Genomic DNA, 15,840 nt, shown 5'->3' on the forward strand with positions numbered 1-15,840 from the left:
TTTTATTTCCGTGTAACTCCAGCACTTCTTCACCTTTGTCATTGTAGCCGCTATTGTTCAAGTACCATGCAACATCTTGTTATTAAAGGACCTTTTTAATTGGAAATGAGAGCATGTGCACAGGGTGGAAAGCGCGTGATCTGCCAGGAAACACTAAAGCGGCCCCGAGAAGGGATCTTTATTAAGGATGCCAGCCATCTTGGGCCTCTCCACTTGGCAACGACGACAAAGCGTGTGCGGTCCCTATGGTTAGGCCCCAGCTGTGGAAGCCATCCTCGGACACGACCATGACCTTCGACATCTGATGTTTTTATTTAAAAACACAGGGACCAAAGTCGTGCTGTATGCAGTGCAATCGCCATGTGGTTCCATAATCATCCATTTAGCCCGGCTCTTTGGACGGATTCAGGAAACGACTGAAAAGAACAAAAGTAACGAGCAAACAAAGGTGCGCTGCATAAAAGTTAGAACGTAAAGAGACGAAGGCACGCTGCGCTAATGCTGTAGCGAGGTCTAACATGTAAAATTTCGCGGCTGGCGTCGATTTCTACAAAGCGCGAGTAGTGCCTACGGAAATAAACAAAGGCGCACTGGAGATGAGTAAGTCTGTATACAAGCACGAGTTTTTGTCTCTACCAGCGATTTACTAGCTCACACCACGCGATTTTGATGTCTGGCGTCGATTTCGACAGAGAGGGAATACGGGCACGAAACGGGACGCTCGCGATCTGCCAGGAAACAATGAGGTGGCCCTAAAAAGGGCCGTTTGCAGGAGCACTTCAACCGCGACCTGCAGCGGCGTGGCGGCGCGGTGAGCAGTAGGCCCAGCAGTGGTCCGTCTTGTGCCCTTTGGCTCCGCACCGACGACACCGGTGCACGACGTACACCTCTCCTGGTCTTGCCCTTGAAGCCGACGCTATCCCTGGTCCGTAGATCTTGACGAGGGCCGCGACGATAATCTTTGACATCTGGTCGATGCCCCGGTCTGCGGCAAACAAGGACAGCATCGGCTCGCCAGAAGCATCCAGGAAACGATGCTGCAAAAAAAGTTACGTTACAAGCGCCGCAATTTGGCGAGTTCTGCACGAGAAAACTTGCGAAAACGTTGTTCAACCCTTACCTCGTGATTGAGAACGTGCACGCCCGACAAGCGCTTCATCGTGGCTGTCAGACGGCGGTTCAGATGGCGACGCCGGCGGTCCTCAAACCGCACCTTATGTGGGTCGTCGTAATGGAGTTGCAAAATTTTGAACACCAGCACGACGTGCTCCTGCAGCAGGAAAACGAGGTCCTGGAATGCGCAAGGCATGTAGGTAAGCGGTACAGCACTTCATGAAGCGAAATTTGAGATAAAATGCGTACCTTTATGTCGCTGGCGATTTCTCGCGGGTCAGCGCCTTTTGGGGGTCGTCGCAATGTCGTGGAAGCAAGAACTGTACAGAAATTTCAGCTGGCTGCGCCGACGAGCGCACCACGCAAAAAAAAAAAGCCATACCTGGACAGCTTCCGAAACGCGCGCGCCGCCGCCTACGCTCACGAAGAGAATGCCCGCAGACCACGCACGCCCGGCGGCCGGCCCTAGCGATTCCCTAGGCACTCTAGGGACAGGCCGAGAGAGGCGCGGCGAACCCACGTCCGGTTGAGAACGAGGGAGAAGCAGAAAAACGTCACGGAGAAGCGCATCCCATCGACCAATCAGCGTTTCCAGCCCACCTGCACCGAAACGCTTCTCATTTGACCGGGGTGAGCTGCAGGTACGAATAGTATAGAAAGCTCGCAGAACACTCGACTGAAATCCTATGGCACCAGTCCTGCTGCATCTTCCAGAGAAGGAGAAGGAAATGAAGTCACCTACGACCAACGTCACCATTCTCGGAGGTGCATGCATCTCGCCTGAGGACTTGAAGGTCCTACAGAAGGGTCTCAAATTCAGCTTTCAACGACCATCAAACATGTGCCAGCTCCTGACTTTGATGCGGCAGTTGGCACAACGAGTTCCGGAGAAAGACAAGGCACGGGTCATTCTACGTCGCTGTGGGGCCTCGCTCACGCAGACTAAGCCTCCCATTGTGTCCATTGCCAAATGCCTCAAGGAGGGAAACCTTATGGCACTGCAAAGCGACAAAGAAGGCGGATTTGTCATCCTCCCTGACCACTTGTACCAGGAGAAGGGTGAGGTTGCGCTCGAAAAGAATTTCAAGAATGTTCAATTCCGTCGCAGTAGACGGAAAGCAATTGCTTTGAACCTACTGACAAGTTTTCATCTCGATAGAACAAGATAATCGGCTGAGAAGGCACGAGACTGTTACTTGGAAGTGTTCTTCACAGGCAAAACCCGTTAGCCCGACTGCCCTCCGAGGACCATCATCTTGGAAAAACGTGGCAAGCTGAAGTCGGTTCCTACCTTGAACGCCACTTGGATGGCCTACCTATAGATGACCCTTTTCTGGTAAGGAACTCGTCAGAGGTAATACAGAGACTCAGTAAAGGCAGTACAGACGCTACGACTAGCTTCACAATTGACGCTGAAGATTTGTTTTATCCGTTCCACACAGTTTTATACGCAGTGGTGCGCGATGTGATCCATAAGTCGGGTGAAGTGTGTTTCTAGAACAGCTCAGGTGTGAGCAGCGACAATTTCCTTCAACTTCATTAGTTCTATCTTGAATCTTCTGTTGTTCAACCCAGCGGTCGGTACTTCGTGCAAAAGAATGGCATATGCATCGGGTCGTGAATCGCACCAGTCCTGTGTGACATCTACCTGGCCGCCGCCGATAAGCGCATTAGCCAGGTTCGCCCGAGTGCTGCGGTCCAGTCGGTCTTCCGGTATGTGGACGATTTTCTGATTGTCCTCAAAATTTTCCCACCAGGTTCTGTTGACCGCGTTACTTCTGAGATTGTCGCCCTTTTCAAATTCCATTCTGGGGACTCAACTTTATGTGTGAACCTCCGAAAGACAAGGCTGTACAGTTTTTGGACCTGTTGTTGAGATTTGAACAAACTTACCCCTGTTGGACGTATAACCCTTTCTCTAAGAAGGGTCTTCTTCCGCATGAAAGCGCGCTCACTCGAAATTGGTTAGGCGAGGCATTGTTTCTTCTGCCATCCAGGCAGCGCTTACGAAAAGCTGTCCCCCTATGATGCAGAGCAGCGTTCAGAAACAAGTCCAACGTCTTTATAGTGCTGGCTACTCACCAGCACTGGTGCTAGCGTTTCAGAAACCCTTTTCCAGATATTAAGAGTGCAAAGCAAAGACGCAGGCAAGCTAGAACAGGCAAAATGGACTCCCCTGGCCGCAATCCCGTATCTACACAAGTTGTCCCATAACTTAAAGAAGGTTGCGAAAAGGAACAATGTTAACCTTGTCTTCTCAGCCCCGTGCAAACTATCACGAGTGTGTAGCCTGCGTGCAAAGCAAAAGAAAAAGGTTTGCTATATAAGACATGTAGATCCATTCACGCATTGTGCTACATGTGTCATCTCCGAGATACCTTTGACGTGTGGAAGCGTGTATATTGGGCAAACCGGCAGGTGCCTCAACGAGAGATTGCTTGAACCCCGCCGCAAGGTACGTAACAAAAGCGGTGGGCACCTGGACGACCATTGCGAGACTGGCAAAGGGTGCGAAACATTCTACATGCGCACGGTTATCAGAGGACGTGCGAGGATCGAAATTTGTAAGAGTCATTATTGAGGCACGGATGATCGCCAAAGCAGGAGACAAGTGCATCAGCACGACTTCAGTTTTACTTTCAGACAAGGAGTCCAGTTTTCTAGGTCCACTGTAATTACGTCTCTTTTTTGCATGACAATTCCTATAAGTCTTCTTCTCTAGAACTTTTGAACTTTTTCTGTGACTTTGTATGGCTTTAAGCGGTTGACTAAGCTGTAGCGTAGCTTTTTTTTTGTTATGCGTCTCGCCATTTGACTGCTTTGCTTCGACTTTTGACAGAGTTCTGCGAAGACTACTTTGTTGTTTTGGTATTTATGTTGGTTTTTGTTCCTTTTTTGTTATTTGCCTTGTGCTGCGTGGGCGGCAAAAGTCGCTAACTCATCCTTTTGTATGCTGGTATCTTATGGCTCTTCCTGGTCCTCTAGTTTTTTTGCGTTCGGGGCGCACGTTGCGTCGCCTCGATGTGCTGTTACTTTGATATTGTGTGCAACGATGTGTATCTGTTTTAGATAGTTTTCCCAAGACTGCTGTTTTATGTGGTCACGTGCGTCTTCGATGGCATTATAAAAGCTGCTCATTCCTCTCTATAAATGTGTTGGTAGTAAGCGACAGTCCTGTGCACTTCTTCGTTTGTCCTTGTCTTCTCGCACTGCATTCTTTAACCATGATCACTGACCAACAAGCAAAAACAGCCACTTCAGTTCATAATAGCAGATGAGTATATCTTACCTCAAATTTGTCAGGCCGTTGCCGCCTGCTTCATTCCGTCTCTCACAATATCGAAAACATGTAGGCTTTGCTTTCCAGCCTGTTCAACTGCCTCAGAAATTGAAGCTCCCCATCCAGCTAAAGACCTTAATGAACAACTTAACCCTCAATACAGCGTCTCTATCCTGCCAGCCTGCACTCTCGAGCCTACACCACCCAGAAGATACCTCTTCAGCACCAGCTTTCCTCGAGACTCGCCTTATGGCTCTAGTGGATACGGGCATTGACATTTCTCCCCAATGGGTGCCTTACCACTCCGCAATTCTAGGTAACGAAGCTGTCGACGCATTAGCCAAATCGGCTCACTCTACTTCCACTGACATATCACCAGCAGTCAGACTCCTAGACTACCCCAAAAGACACCTCCGCAACAACACACTCTCTTACCATCGTGACTCAAAAATCTCCTCAGGTCTCCCCTTCAAGCGCCTTCCAGTAAACCTTCGAAGAAGAGAATAATCCCTCCTACTTCGTATGAGAATTGGCTGCACCTGGACCAGGTCCAGCAAGTTCAGCCACAGTCTAGCCCCAAACCAAAACTGTCCTCAGTGCTGTGATACTGAGACCATTGGTCATCTTTCCGCCTGCCCGGCAAATGACTGGCAGATAAACACATTAATTCACAATTACAGACAGCTCGGAATGCCTGCGGAATCTGAAAACCACCTCCCCTTCTACAAACGGCACATCCTGCGAGCCTGTCAACATATCCTCACTTTCCTTCACCGCAAAACCTTCTCCTCAGTCCTATGACTTTAACAATGCGTCTTGCCATATACCCTTTTTCCTATCTACAATTGCAGCCCAAAGGTACCATTTTTACCACATATTTGACCCATCCTGCACGAAACGTTTCTTTTTTTCCACTCGCAGTGGGCCTTATACCTACAACTATTTACTTTACCTCTGCAATGCACAGTTCTCTTTCTGTGTTCCCTTAGAGTGCAAATGAACTTTGTCCCAAGCCAGTGCACAACACATTTTTCTCTGTTAGCTTACTGCGCAAATGGACTTCCATTCCAACACAGTGCACAACACACTTTTTTCGGTTACCTTTCAGTGCAAATTGGTTCTCAACATCAATACCCGTTATCCTTAGTGTGTGGGGGTGCCGCTCTCTTTTAATCCACACTGACTTTAGCTTCTATCCCAGCACACCAATGCATTACTGTGTGTCTGCAGCCTATACTCTGCCAACCCATGTCAGCCCCAAACGAACAACTGGGTAGTGCATAACTTTCGTTCGTCACCCCAGTTTATCCTACCCTCACTTCCCACAGTGCCGTGGCATTTTCCCAAGTGTGACCTCTCAGCGCTCGTATATGGCAGTCAAAGGACCGCTCCCATTCCATAACCGGACTTTCCAGTGCTGTAACTTGTGCTGTGCCTTGTGTTTTTCCAAGAGTGACCTCTCAGTGCTCCAAGCGCTTGTAACGGACCAGTCAACTTTATTTTTCAGCATCCAACGTCCACTGGACAGGAGTGATGTTGAGGGGGGGGGGGGGGGCGGGCAAGGAAAACGCCTTATAAAAGGCCTGACAAGGCCCGCACCCTGTGCAGATGACAGCGACCCAGTGCTGACATAAAAAGGTGTATGCAAATTGATTGAAAGAGAAAAAAAAAGAAAATGAAACAAAATACACATGTCAGAAAAAACTAAGCTCAGCGAGTACAATTACACTTCGTGCACTAAAAAGAAGCGATATATGGAGACAAGGGTTTACACTACAAAAACTTAGGACAAATTCGTGCTAGTTTTTTGCACAGTGTAAAAATAAAGAAAAATGTCACGGCATAACATTTCAAGGAGGAAAAAAAACACTATAAAAAAACAACAGGGACAGAAAAATGTAGGCAACAAGTAAGTTTACTTATGCAAACTAGGAGGCTATAGGCTCAAGAAAAAGCAATATTATACATGAAAAAGACAGAACATTGCACAAGGCACGTTAGGAATGTGCCAGGAAATCAAAATTTAACACAGTCGGCAAGGTATACCGTAGCATCTGGCGGCCGTAATTTGTTCGCGTGTACGGTAGCTGCCACTATTCCGAGTTCCTTCTGTCATATACAGTGTGACGTAATTTCAGAGCCGCAAGTCCCTTGTGATAAGGGTCATTTTTCTTCATCGAGGTTTGATAGCATGAGGCAAGCTGTGAATTGTAAAGATTAGGAAGTGGAACTAGACCTATTTTCTCAAAAATTGGCCCAGTGTGTGCGTCGTCAGCAGCATTAGATATGATATGCACAACTCTCTTTTGCAACTTATGTATTTTCGTGATATTCGTAGCAGTGGTAGAACCCCGGACTAAGTAGCAATATCTTAGTGTTAAGAAAAGCAGGCAAAGATAAATCAATAATTTTATTTTTTGCGGGGAAACAAAACGCAAGCGCGATTATATTCCGACGCTACGAGATATTTTGGAGCAAGTCATTTGAATGTGAGCGTCCCACGACAGGTTTTCGTGGAAAAGAACTCCGAGACTTTTAGACAACGGACATCATTTCAACGTTGGATCCAGCAGATTGAAGGTTACGTTCGTCGCTTTGTTTTTCGGGCGGAATGCTCTTTCTCTGCTTTCGTTTTCGAGACATTTATAAGCAGAGAGTTTACCACGCTCCAGTTTGTTAAAAGCGCAAGTACATTGTTTGCTTTACATTTGAGATCGGTTAAGCTAGGTCCAGGAAACAAAAGACTCGTGTCATCGGCATATACGAATATCACTAATGTTTACTAGGTCATTTACGTAAATGTTAAATAATAACGGGCCGAGAATGTTGCCTTGAGGAACACCACTCCGTAGACGTATAAAAATAGAAGTGTAGCTGTTCACATGTACTTGCTGCTGTCGTTTTCTTAAGTAACTTTGCAAAAGCATCAGAAATATGCCTCGAAAACCGTAGTGCTCAAGTTTAGCTAAAGGATTTTTATGGTTAATTCGATCGAAGGCCTTCGAGAAGTCCACGAAAATACCCAGCACACAGTGTTCTCTCTCAAAAGAGTCTAAAATGATTTCCTTTTGTGTTCGTAACGTGGTCTCAGTTGAACGGTGCTTTGTAAACCCAAATTGCAGAGGCGTTAACATGTTGTGCTTAGCGAGAAAACTTTATTCTTTTGTGCCTCAATTTTTCAGTGCCCTTTAAAAGACTGATAGGATTGATATCGGTCGGTAATTAGACATGTTTTTGCCTCCTGCTCTAAAAATGACAGACACTTTTGCCTTATGTAAGCGACATGGAAAATGCCCAGTCGGAAAGGAAACGTTGATAACATGTTCCATCACGGACGCTAAAATATCAATAGCATGCTTAATCGGTTGAACCTGCAAGTCATCAACATCGACACACCTACTTGTTTTCAGAGTTTAGAACACTTGTTTGATTTCAGGCACAGTCACCGGTAACAAAAACGCACTTTCGGGTATTCTGTTCTTCAGATAACTCATGCAATGCTTACTGCGCGCCCCAGACATAAAAAAAAATGTAAAACGCTTCAGCAAGTTCGTGACCGATATTGGTTTTGTCATTGACAGTCAACTGAATTGGACAGTCACTATGGCCTGAATGGCAATTTAAAACAGCGTTCAAGCGCTTCCACTTGAGGTCAGATCGCTTGGTTGTAAAATTGTTGAACAGGTTTTCAAAGTAATGCGTCTTACTTCTACGCAAAAGCTTGTTCGTTTTATTTTGTTGTTTTTTAAAGCGATTTTAGGTCGTCCGAATTCCTGGTCTTAAGGAGGCGCTCAAAGGGCATTTTTTTCACGTATAGCCCTGAGACAATCGAGTGTAACCCAAGGCTTGCGTGCTAATCGCGGACGCGTTTTCGTGACATACGGAACGCAACTGTTGTAGCACGCTTTAAATTTTTCTATGAACAGTTCATATGCCTCTTCAGCATCTTTAGAACGAAATACCTCATGCCAATCAATTTTAGACAGGCAGTTACAAAATAGTTCAGTCGTCCTATTATTAATATCTTTAAATCTGCTTAGACGGGCATCTGAGTTTTTTTACAGGAGCTAACCGCATCTGAGTACCAAACAAATTGGCAAGTGATCAGTTACGTGTACAGCTAAAGCACCAGAACAAAGCGGTGTGTTTTTAGAGTGTGTGACAAAAACGTCAATCAACGTCTACGTGTTCAGCTGAGTGCTGGTTGGAGTCGTTATAACATTTGTGCATGCGTCAGCTGTTAATAAGTTAGCAAGGTCATCCCGATTGCTTGACGGGATCAAGAGATTCATGTTTATATCGCCACCGAGAATAAAATCGTAGCTATTATCCTTAACACAACCCAAATATGAGTCAAGAAATGAAAAAAAAATTTCTACGTCTGCTCCAGGTGGCCTATAAATGGTCGAGAGAATATCAAACAGGCTTTTCATCGACAAAACCTCGTAATCGGTTGTTAGCTTTGACCAGTGAGTAAGTACATCGCTGTCAAAAGTGTTTTTGACCAGTAACATAACACCACCACCTTTCTTTTTCGAGGGGTTTAAAAAGAACGATACATATCCAGGTAATTTCAACACTTCGCATTCGTCGCGGTACCATGTTTCAGTCACCATTATCACGTCGAAACGGAAAGTAAAGCAATCAAGTAACGTTATGATGTCGTCTTCCTTATTTCTGGCTGACTGAGCATTCATGAGTAAGCATGAAATGGTGCCTTTGTTAGTGTCAACGGCCGCTACCAAATCACGCGGCTTCAGAGGGCTAGTATTGAAATTCTTATCGCGAGTCATGGGTCTTGCCATGTTGAAAGAATAATTTTAACCGTTTTAGATTCAAGTAGGTCTTTCTGGATGCATAGGTAGTGAGACCACCGAATAAACCAGCCTCGTTGTGGCTTACTTTGGTGCGTAGTAAGTTGCACATTTAGGTTTCTCATGTTATTGCGCTCAAATCTTCCTCCTTGTTAGCGAAGATAACACAGGAACCTTACGCCTTTGTTACCAAAATGCGCCCATTTCGAAGCCAGACACAACGATACTACTTTTTCTTTTCTCGAGTTTTAGTCTCCCAGAGAAGCTTGTTTATAGCCGGTGTCAGGTTCTCGTTTAGATAGAATTTTTCCTCCTCATCTACTAAAAGCGCGCTCTTCTTTTCCATCTATTTTTCTTTGGTCGTGCGCCTTGCAAACCTCACTAGTATTGGTGGAGTCGTGTCTGGTTTGCCTTTAATTCGATGAACTGCCTCGATGTCATCAAGACTGGGAGCATCCAGACCAAGTTTGCTTGCTATAAATTAGAGCGTGTCCATCAGATTCTCATTTTGGCTTTCCTTTACCGCTTGAATCTCCGAGTTATTTTTCCACAAAAACAATTCCAGACTCTCTACAGCTCCTTCTAACCGCGAAATTTGTGCACTTTTGTCAGCTAGTAGAGCCTCGAGGCCGCCTGTTTTTTCTTTGAGATCTTTTGTGTCTCCCTTGTGCGAGCTTAGAGTGCTCAGCGCATCATCATACTTAGATGCAAGGAATTCTATTGAATTTTGTATGCCCTGAATTGTTTCGCTTTGCTCTTGGATGCTACTCTGTGTCAATTCATGTTTTGCCATTTGCTCCTCCTGCTTCTGTTCTAGTCTTCCTAGACGAAGAATAACAAGGTTCAATTTTTCCATGACATTCATCAGGGACGGTTCCTGAAGGTTTTCAGATGAGGGATCAGCGATAGACTCGGTGCTGCCCTGACCACATGTCAACCGAGATTTGCCCGCAATACAGGTGGGACAAGACCAGGCCCGCAGCTTGTCCTTTGGCATGCTTTTAAGACTAGTCTTTGTAACACCTGAGCACTTTCCTGCGTGATATCGGTTGCCACATTCAGTGCATAAAAGAAATAGACAGTCTGGTGCAAACGCCTTCAAACACACACGGCAGTCCGTGGACATGTTGGGTGAAACACGTTTTAGCAGTTCAATGCTCACCTATAGCCACCAGAACATTCTTATCATCCCTTATTACTGTATGTCCCGAAATCCAACATGGATGAATAGGGAAAGGTAACATCCAAGACAGCGCACAGGAAAATACCCTGTAAAATTGCAGGGGAGCTGGTTAGATCATGTCCGTGCACCGTCGCTGTCACTCCCATTCCATAACCGGACAGTCGCTGTGCGGGCAGACCTACCATCTAGGTCCCTCCACGGCAGTGCAGTGTTCCTGTTGTGTGGTGTTGTGTAGTGTCCTGGATATCCTCCTCTTGGATTGTTGCCTTTAGGTATGACACGCTTTCCGTATTTCCTTTTTGTTGTGCTGTCAGTGCACAAAAGCGGGTTTCGTTGTTTTCACCTTCTCGTTTTTCTCGCATACCCTAACTGCTACCACTAATTACCATTATTTCCACTTTTTCTCCAGTCTGATAGCTGTGAAAGCCTGAACCATATGTATACTCCACATTTTCAGTTTCATGTAATTCAAAGAAGAATGGTAGGAATAAACAGGAACAGGAAGGAAGCGCTTTAAAGTGTGTGTTGCGTCTAGGGCCATTCGTTTTCGGGATTTATTTTTTCCTGAATTCGGAGGGTAAAAATCGGCCGATATTTTGTGAGCTGTAATTCGGGTACAAAGCGGATTATTCGTCAAGAGGTTTCATAACTTGTGGGTTTCTCAGTAGGCACAGGCCACTACCCACCGCGGGTTCGAGCTTCGCGCGAGCCAAGGGCCCCCATCAGCCGTCACCACACGCACCGTGGGGCACCGCTGCGGCGGCGTTCAACCTCTGCAGAGAGGAGGGCGGCTTGCCGCAAGAAACAGGCCTCCAAGTTCACAAAGGAGACGTTTATTGACGCCGTCCTCCAGCGGTACACACACACACTCAAAAGTCACCCCGTTCCGGGGCGCGCTCAGAGCAAGGCTCCGGTGCGCGCTCGGGGCAACAAGAGAAATGCGCGCCGCTAGCACGCCGCTGCAGGAGATTGTCTCCGCGGCAGTGCTGTGATCTCTCTCGTGTCGGCCGTTGGGCCGTTTGCGAGAGAGAGTGGGCAGTCAACGCAAGGTGCGCCTGTCAGAGGTCGTTGGACCCCTGGACAGGCTCGAGCCGCGGCGGATCGAGGACCCACGCTGGCGAGCTCGAGTATGAACTGGTCCGAACAGCAGAGGCCGGCTCGGACGAACAGTAACGTACGCACCTTACGCTGTCTCGGAGGGGTCTCCTCTCTCTGTCTCTGGGCCCCGCTCGGACGGTAGCGCGACCACCCCAAACGGGTCCCGAATTCCCGCCAAAAGTCACCAATGGCAAAGGCCCTTGGGAAGCCGGGGGCGGAGCTGCGGCCGAATGACAGCGATTAGCCACCAGCCGTCTCTCCGCCGCCCGAGGCGGGAGAAAGGGAAAGAGAGCGACGCGGGATGCCGCGCAGACGCCACGGCGGGAATCTAGCAGGCTTCCCACATCCTCCTCTCCTTAAATGCCCTCCTACCCATCGGCGAAAGCGTGCGGCAAAATAAAAAAATAAACAATTAATCCATATAAAACTACCACACTTCAGTTCCAGCCATAAACTCAAACGACCAACAAATAAGAACAGAAAACAAACAACACTTGCATACGTTTCAAAGAGACAAAACAAACTACACTGTACACTGTACACAAGGCCAGCTGACAGGTGGCCTGCAGCCTCATAATGTTCGGTGGCGCGGCCCATTGGGCCTGTCGGCGGCCAACTCACGCTTTTTCTGCCTTCAGGGTCCCGGTGGACGATTTATTGACGGCGGTCCCATGTCCTCCACAAGATCATCAAAGTTGAGCATGAAGACGTCGACGACGCTCGACGATCCCGAAGAGGACCCGCACGGGAAAGGGTGCTGTCCTTCCTGCCCCCCTCTCGGCGTTGCCTTTGATCTTGGGAACACGCACATCATCCCAGGCACGCACCGGCCCAGAAGCGGACATTCATATAGCCACACAAAAACCATGCCGCGAGACACTCGCTCCTTAACGAGCAAACTACTCCCCAGCCGGAAGGGGAGACTTTCTCCGACCCCTCAGCGAACCAGCCGGTTCCGTGTTCGCGAGGGAGGCCGCACCCGTGGGGTCAGAACGTAAATGAAAAGAAGGCGCGCTGTACAAGAGAAGGCCATCTCTGCGCTACAAGAAAAGTGCAATCGCGAGTAGGCTGAAGTTTACATATGTACAAGACTGGTTTAAAAAAAAAACAACGCAAACGCAAAATTATATTACATATGTACACATCTCGGAACGTTACAAGAAACAACGAATAAACTGGAAACAAAAACATGCTACTGACTGACTAAAACAAACAAACGACTAAATAACTGCACAATGCTGGAACTGAGCATGCCGCAAACAAAAAAAAAAAGAAACCGCCGTTCTTCACCTGGGGTAGGGCCCGGCGAGAAAGCTCGCCAGCTAGCTGAGGCTGCGTGCCTTCGGTTGCGGAAGAGTCCGCCATCCGGCATCAATCACATCGGTGACCGTCGCCTCAGATTGTACCGGTGCTCGGTACGGTTGCGTTCCGCAGCACCAGTTGTGCCTTTGCGCTTGCTTGTGATACCAATGGGTACCGACGCAAACTCGTCAGACCGTGACGCATAGGCCTTCAGGTCTGCGATGTGGGCACGGCTGGTTTTCCCCGTAAGGGGATCCTCCAGCAGGTACGCGAGCGGCGACCAGACTCTGACCACTCGGTACGGACCAAGCCACTTAGAAGCGAGCGAGGCTGAGAACCCCTTGCTCGCATCACTAAGAACGTGGTTGCGCTTCAGGACAAGATCACCCGCCTGAAAAGTCAGGCTGTGGTGACTGCGGTCATACTGAGCCTTCTGTTGGGCTCTGGCTGCCGCCAAACTCTGCCTTGCTCTGTTGAGAGCCCGACCAAGCCGGTCCCGAAGCGTCGACGCATAAGCAGAGCAGTCTGCCCGCATCTGCTCATCCCCGAGCTGGCTCTGCACGACGTTTGACATCGGATTCGCCAGCTCCCTCCCGAAATTGAGGAAGGCGGGAGAGAAACCAGTTGAGCGATTCTCAGCTGCTCGAATGGCGAACGCAAATTCGCTCAAAGGGTCTGCCCAGTCCTTTTGACACTCGGCAAAGGCCGCCAGCATTGGCTTGAGCGTTCGGTTGATTCGCTCGGTCAAGTTGGACTGGGGATGGTAGGGTGAAGTGGTGTAGTGCTCAATTCCGAGGGAACGGCACGTGTTACCCAACACCCGAGCGGTGAAATAGGACGCATTGTCCGTGATCAGTCTTTCCGGAAAGCCGAACCGACAGAACACTTCCTGGAGTTTATCCAGCACCGCTCGTGCTGACACTTTCCGAAGCGGGTACAACTCGACCCATTTGGAAAAATGGTCAGCTACTACCATCAGGTGAATGAACCCCTGCTTACTCCTGGGGAAAGGCCCCATCAGGTCGCAGGTGGCCATCTGCCACGGACGCACACTGTCAATTGGTTTCATCATTCCAGGCGGCTTGCCACCCCTTGACTTCAGCGCTTGACAGGCATGGCAGGAACAGCAATAGCGGAAAATGTCACGCTTCATGCCGTGCCACGTCACCGATCGACTCAGTTTTGCAAGAACTTTGGAGCCACTCAGGTGACCGGCCAGTGGTTCGTCATGAGAAAATCGCAACAGTGCGCCCCTCAGACTTTTGGGGATAACCACCTTGAACGGGTCAATGGACTCATCATCGGTGGCTATGAATTTCAGCACGAGCCCGTCATGGTCCAGCAAATATGAATCCCCCGGGGCTCGCCGCGACACACGCTGGCTTTTACCCCCTGCGCCCGCTACAATACAAGTAGCGTCCCGGCGCTCCGTCTCCCTGAGACCGTCGCTCATCTCGCGACACATGGAGTCATTTTGCTGGGCTTTCAGCAGCTCTTTCCGGCTGAAAACGATTCCAGTTACCCCAGAGGGGGGCCTGGTCTCGTCCCCCTTCAGGTTTGCAGCCAAAATTTCCGCTCGCGACGGCGTCTCCGAGGCGCTCACGCGAGCTTTGCCTCTCACCCGCTTTGCAAAGCGCTGCTTGCCTGGTTATCGGAATGGGTTAGCCCGTTTGCGGGCTCCCCCTCCTTGCCGCCCGGTGGCTCGTCCGCTTTTTCGCCCGCTCCGCCTGCTGGCGTCAAGGCGCCGCTGGCGAGTGGGGCACGGGATAGCGCGTCAGCTACCACATTCGTGCTCCCCTTTCGATACTGCACCGAAAAGTCGTAATGCTGTATCAGGAGAGCCCAGCGCGCCAGCCGACCCGCAGGCTCGCGGAGCCGCATCAGCCAACTGAGCGCACTGTGGTCTGTCTGCACCATGAATTGAGTTCCGTCAAGGTAGACGTCGAATTTCCGCAGTGCAAACACGATGGCGAGGCACTCCTTCTCGGTCACAGAATAATTCCTCTCCGAGGGCAGCAAGGAGCGGCTGGCAAAGGCCAGCGGCTGCAGCACGCCATCGAAATCCTGTAGAACTGCTCCTAAACCCAGATCGCTCGCGTCAGTCTGGACTACGAACTGTCTGGTCAGGTCGGGTAGCCTGAGCTGCGCTGTCTCGGCAATGGCACTAGACAGGAGGCGAAAGGATCGCTCTTGCTCGGGCCCCCATCGCCACGCGGCAGTCTTTCCCAAGAGCTTGGTCAAGGGTGCCTGCACGCGGGCACAGGACGGGATGAACGACCGATAGAAATTGGCCATTCCCAGAAAACGGTGGAGGCCGCGTACATCCTTGGGCACGGGAAACTCGAGTATGGCTCGGAGTTTGTCCGCATCGGGCTCAATGGAGCCCTCGCCCAGCGTGAACCCTAGCAACTGAACTCGGGTCCGCGCTATTTGGTCTTTCGCAGGATTCAAAGTCATCCCGGCAGCCTGTACCCTCGCGAGCACGTCGGCAACGTGGCCTAAGTGCTCATCGAAGGTTCGTGAATACATCACGATATCGTCCAGGTAGCACATGGCGTGAGACCATTTAGCTTCCCCTAGGACGCGGTCCATGAGCCTCTGAAAAGTAGCAGGACCATTGCAGAGACCGAAGGGCATGCGAGTGAACTCAAACAGCCCTCTGTGGCACGTGAACGCGGTCTTAGACCGGTCAGCGTCCGCCATCTGGACCTGTAGGTAACCTTTGGAGGCATCTAGCGTGGAAAAGTACCGCGCACTGCCCAGGTTTCCTACGATTGAGCTGATCGTCGGGAGCGGATGGGCATCCTTTCGAGTCAGCGCATTCAGACGGCGACAATCCACACACAACCGGTGGCTGCCATCTTTCTTAGGCACCAACACAACCGGAGACTCCCAAGCGCTGGACGAGCGACGGATAATGTCCGCCGACAGCATCTCATCCAGCAACCCATCGATCACCTGCCTTTTCGCAAGGGTGACGGGTCTGGGGTTGCACTTCAAAGGAAGCGCATCTCCGGTGTGGATCTTGTGGCTCACTAAATTAGTACAGC

General features: G+C 49.4%; 1 protein-coding gene across 2 annotated transcripts; it reads right to left on the reverse strand.

The window, feature by feature from the left end:
• Nucleotides 1-370: 370 nt before the first annotated feature.
• Nucleotides 371-1,644, reverse strand: LOC144134585 (uncharacterized). 2 transcript variants are annotated; one of them, XM_077667483.1, is made up of 3 exons: nucleotides 1,363-1,644; nucleotides 1,121-1,291; nucleotides 371-1,037 (listed from the first exon to the last, which is right to left on the reverse strand). In XM_077667483.1, the coding sequence occupies exons 2-3, from the start codon at nucleotides 1,157-1,159 to the stop codon at nucleotides 780-782; spliced, it is 297 nt and encodes a 98-aa protein (XP_077523609.1). In that variant the 5' UTR covers nucleotides 1,160-1,291; nucleotides 1,363-1,644; the 3' UTR covers nucleotides 371-779. The 2 variants fall into 2 exon arrangements, with proteins under 2 accessions (XP_077523609.1, XP_077523603.1); XM_077667477.1 differs by having other exon boundaries at nucleotides 1,121-1,644.
• Nucleotides 1,645-15,840: the final 14,196 nt, after the last annotated feature.

Source organism: Amblyomma americanum, chromosome 1 (genome assembly GCF_052857255.1).
Source record: "Amblyomma americanum isolate KBUSLIRL-KWMA chromosome 1, ASM5285725v1, whole genome shotgun sequence".
Taxonomy (NCBI): Eukaryota; Metazoa; Arthropoda; class Arachnida; order Ixodida; family Ixodidae; genus Amblyomma; species Amblyomma americanum.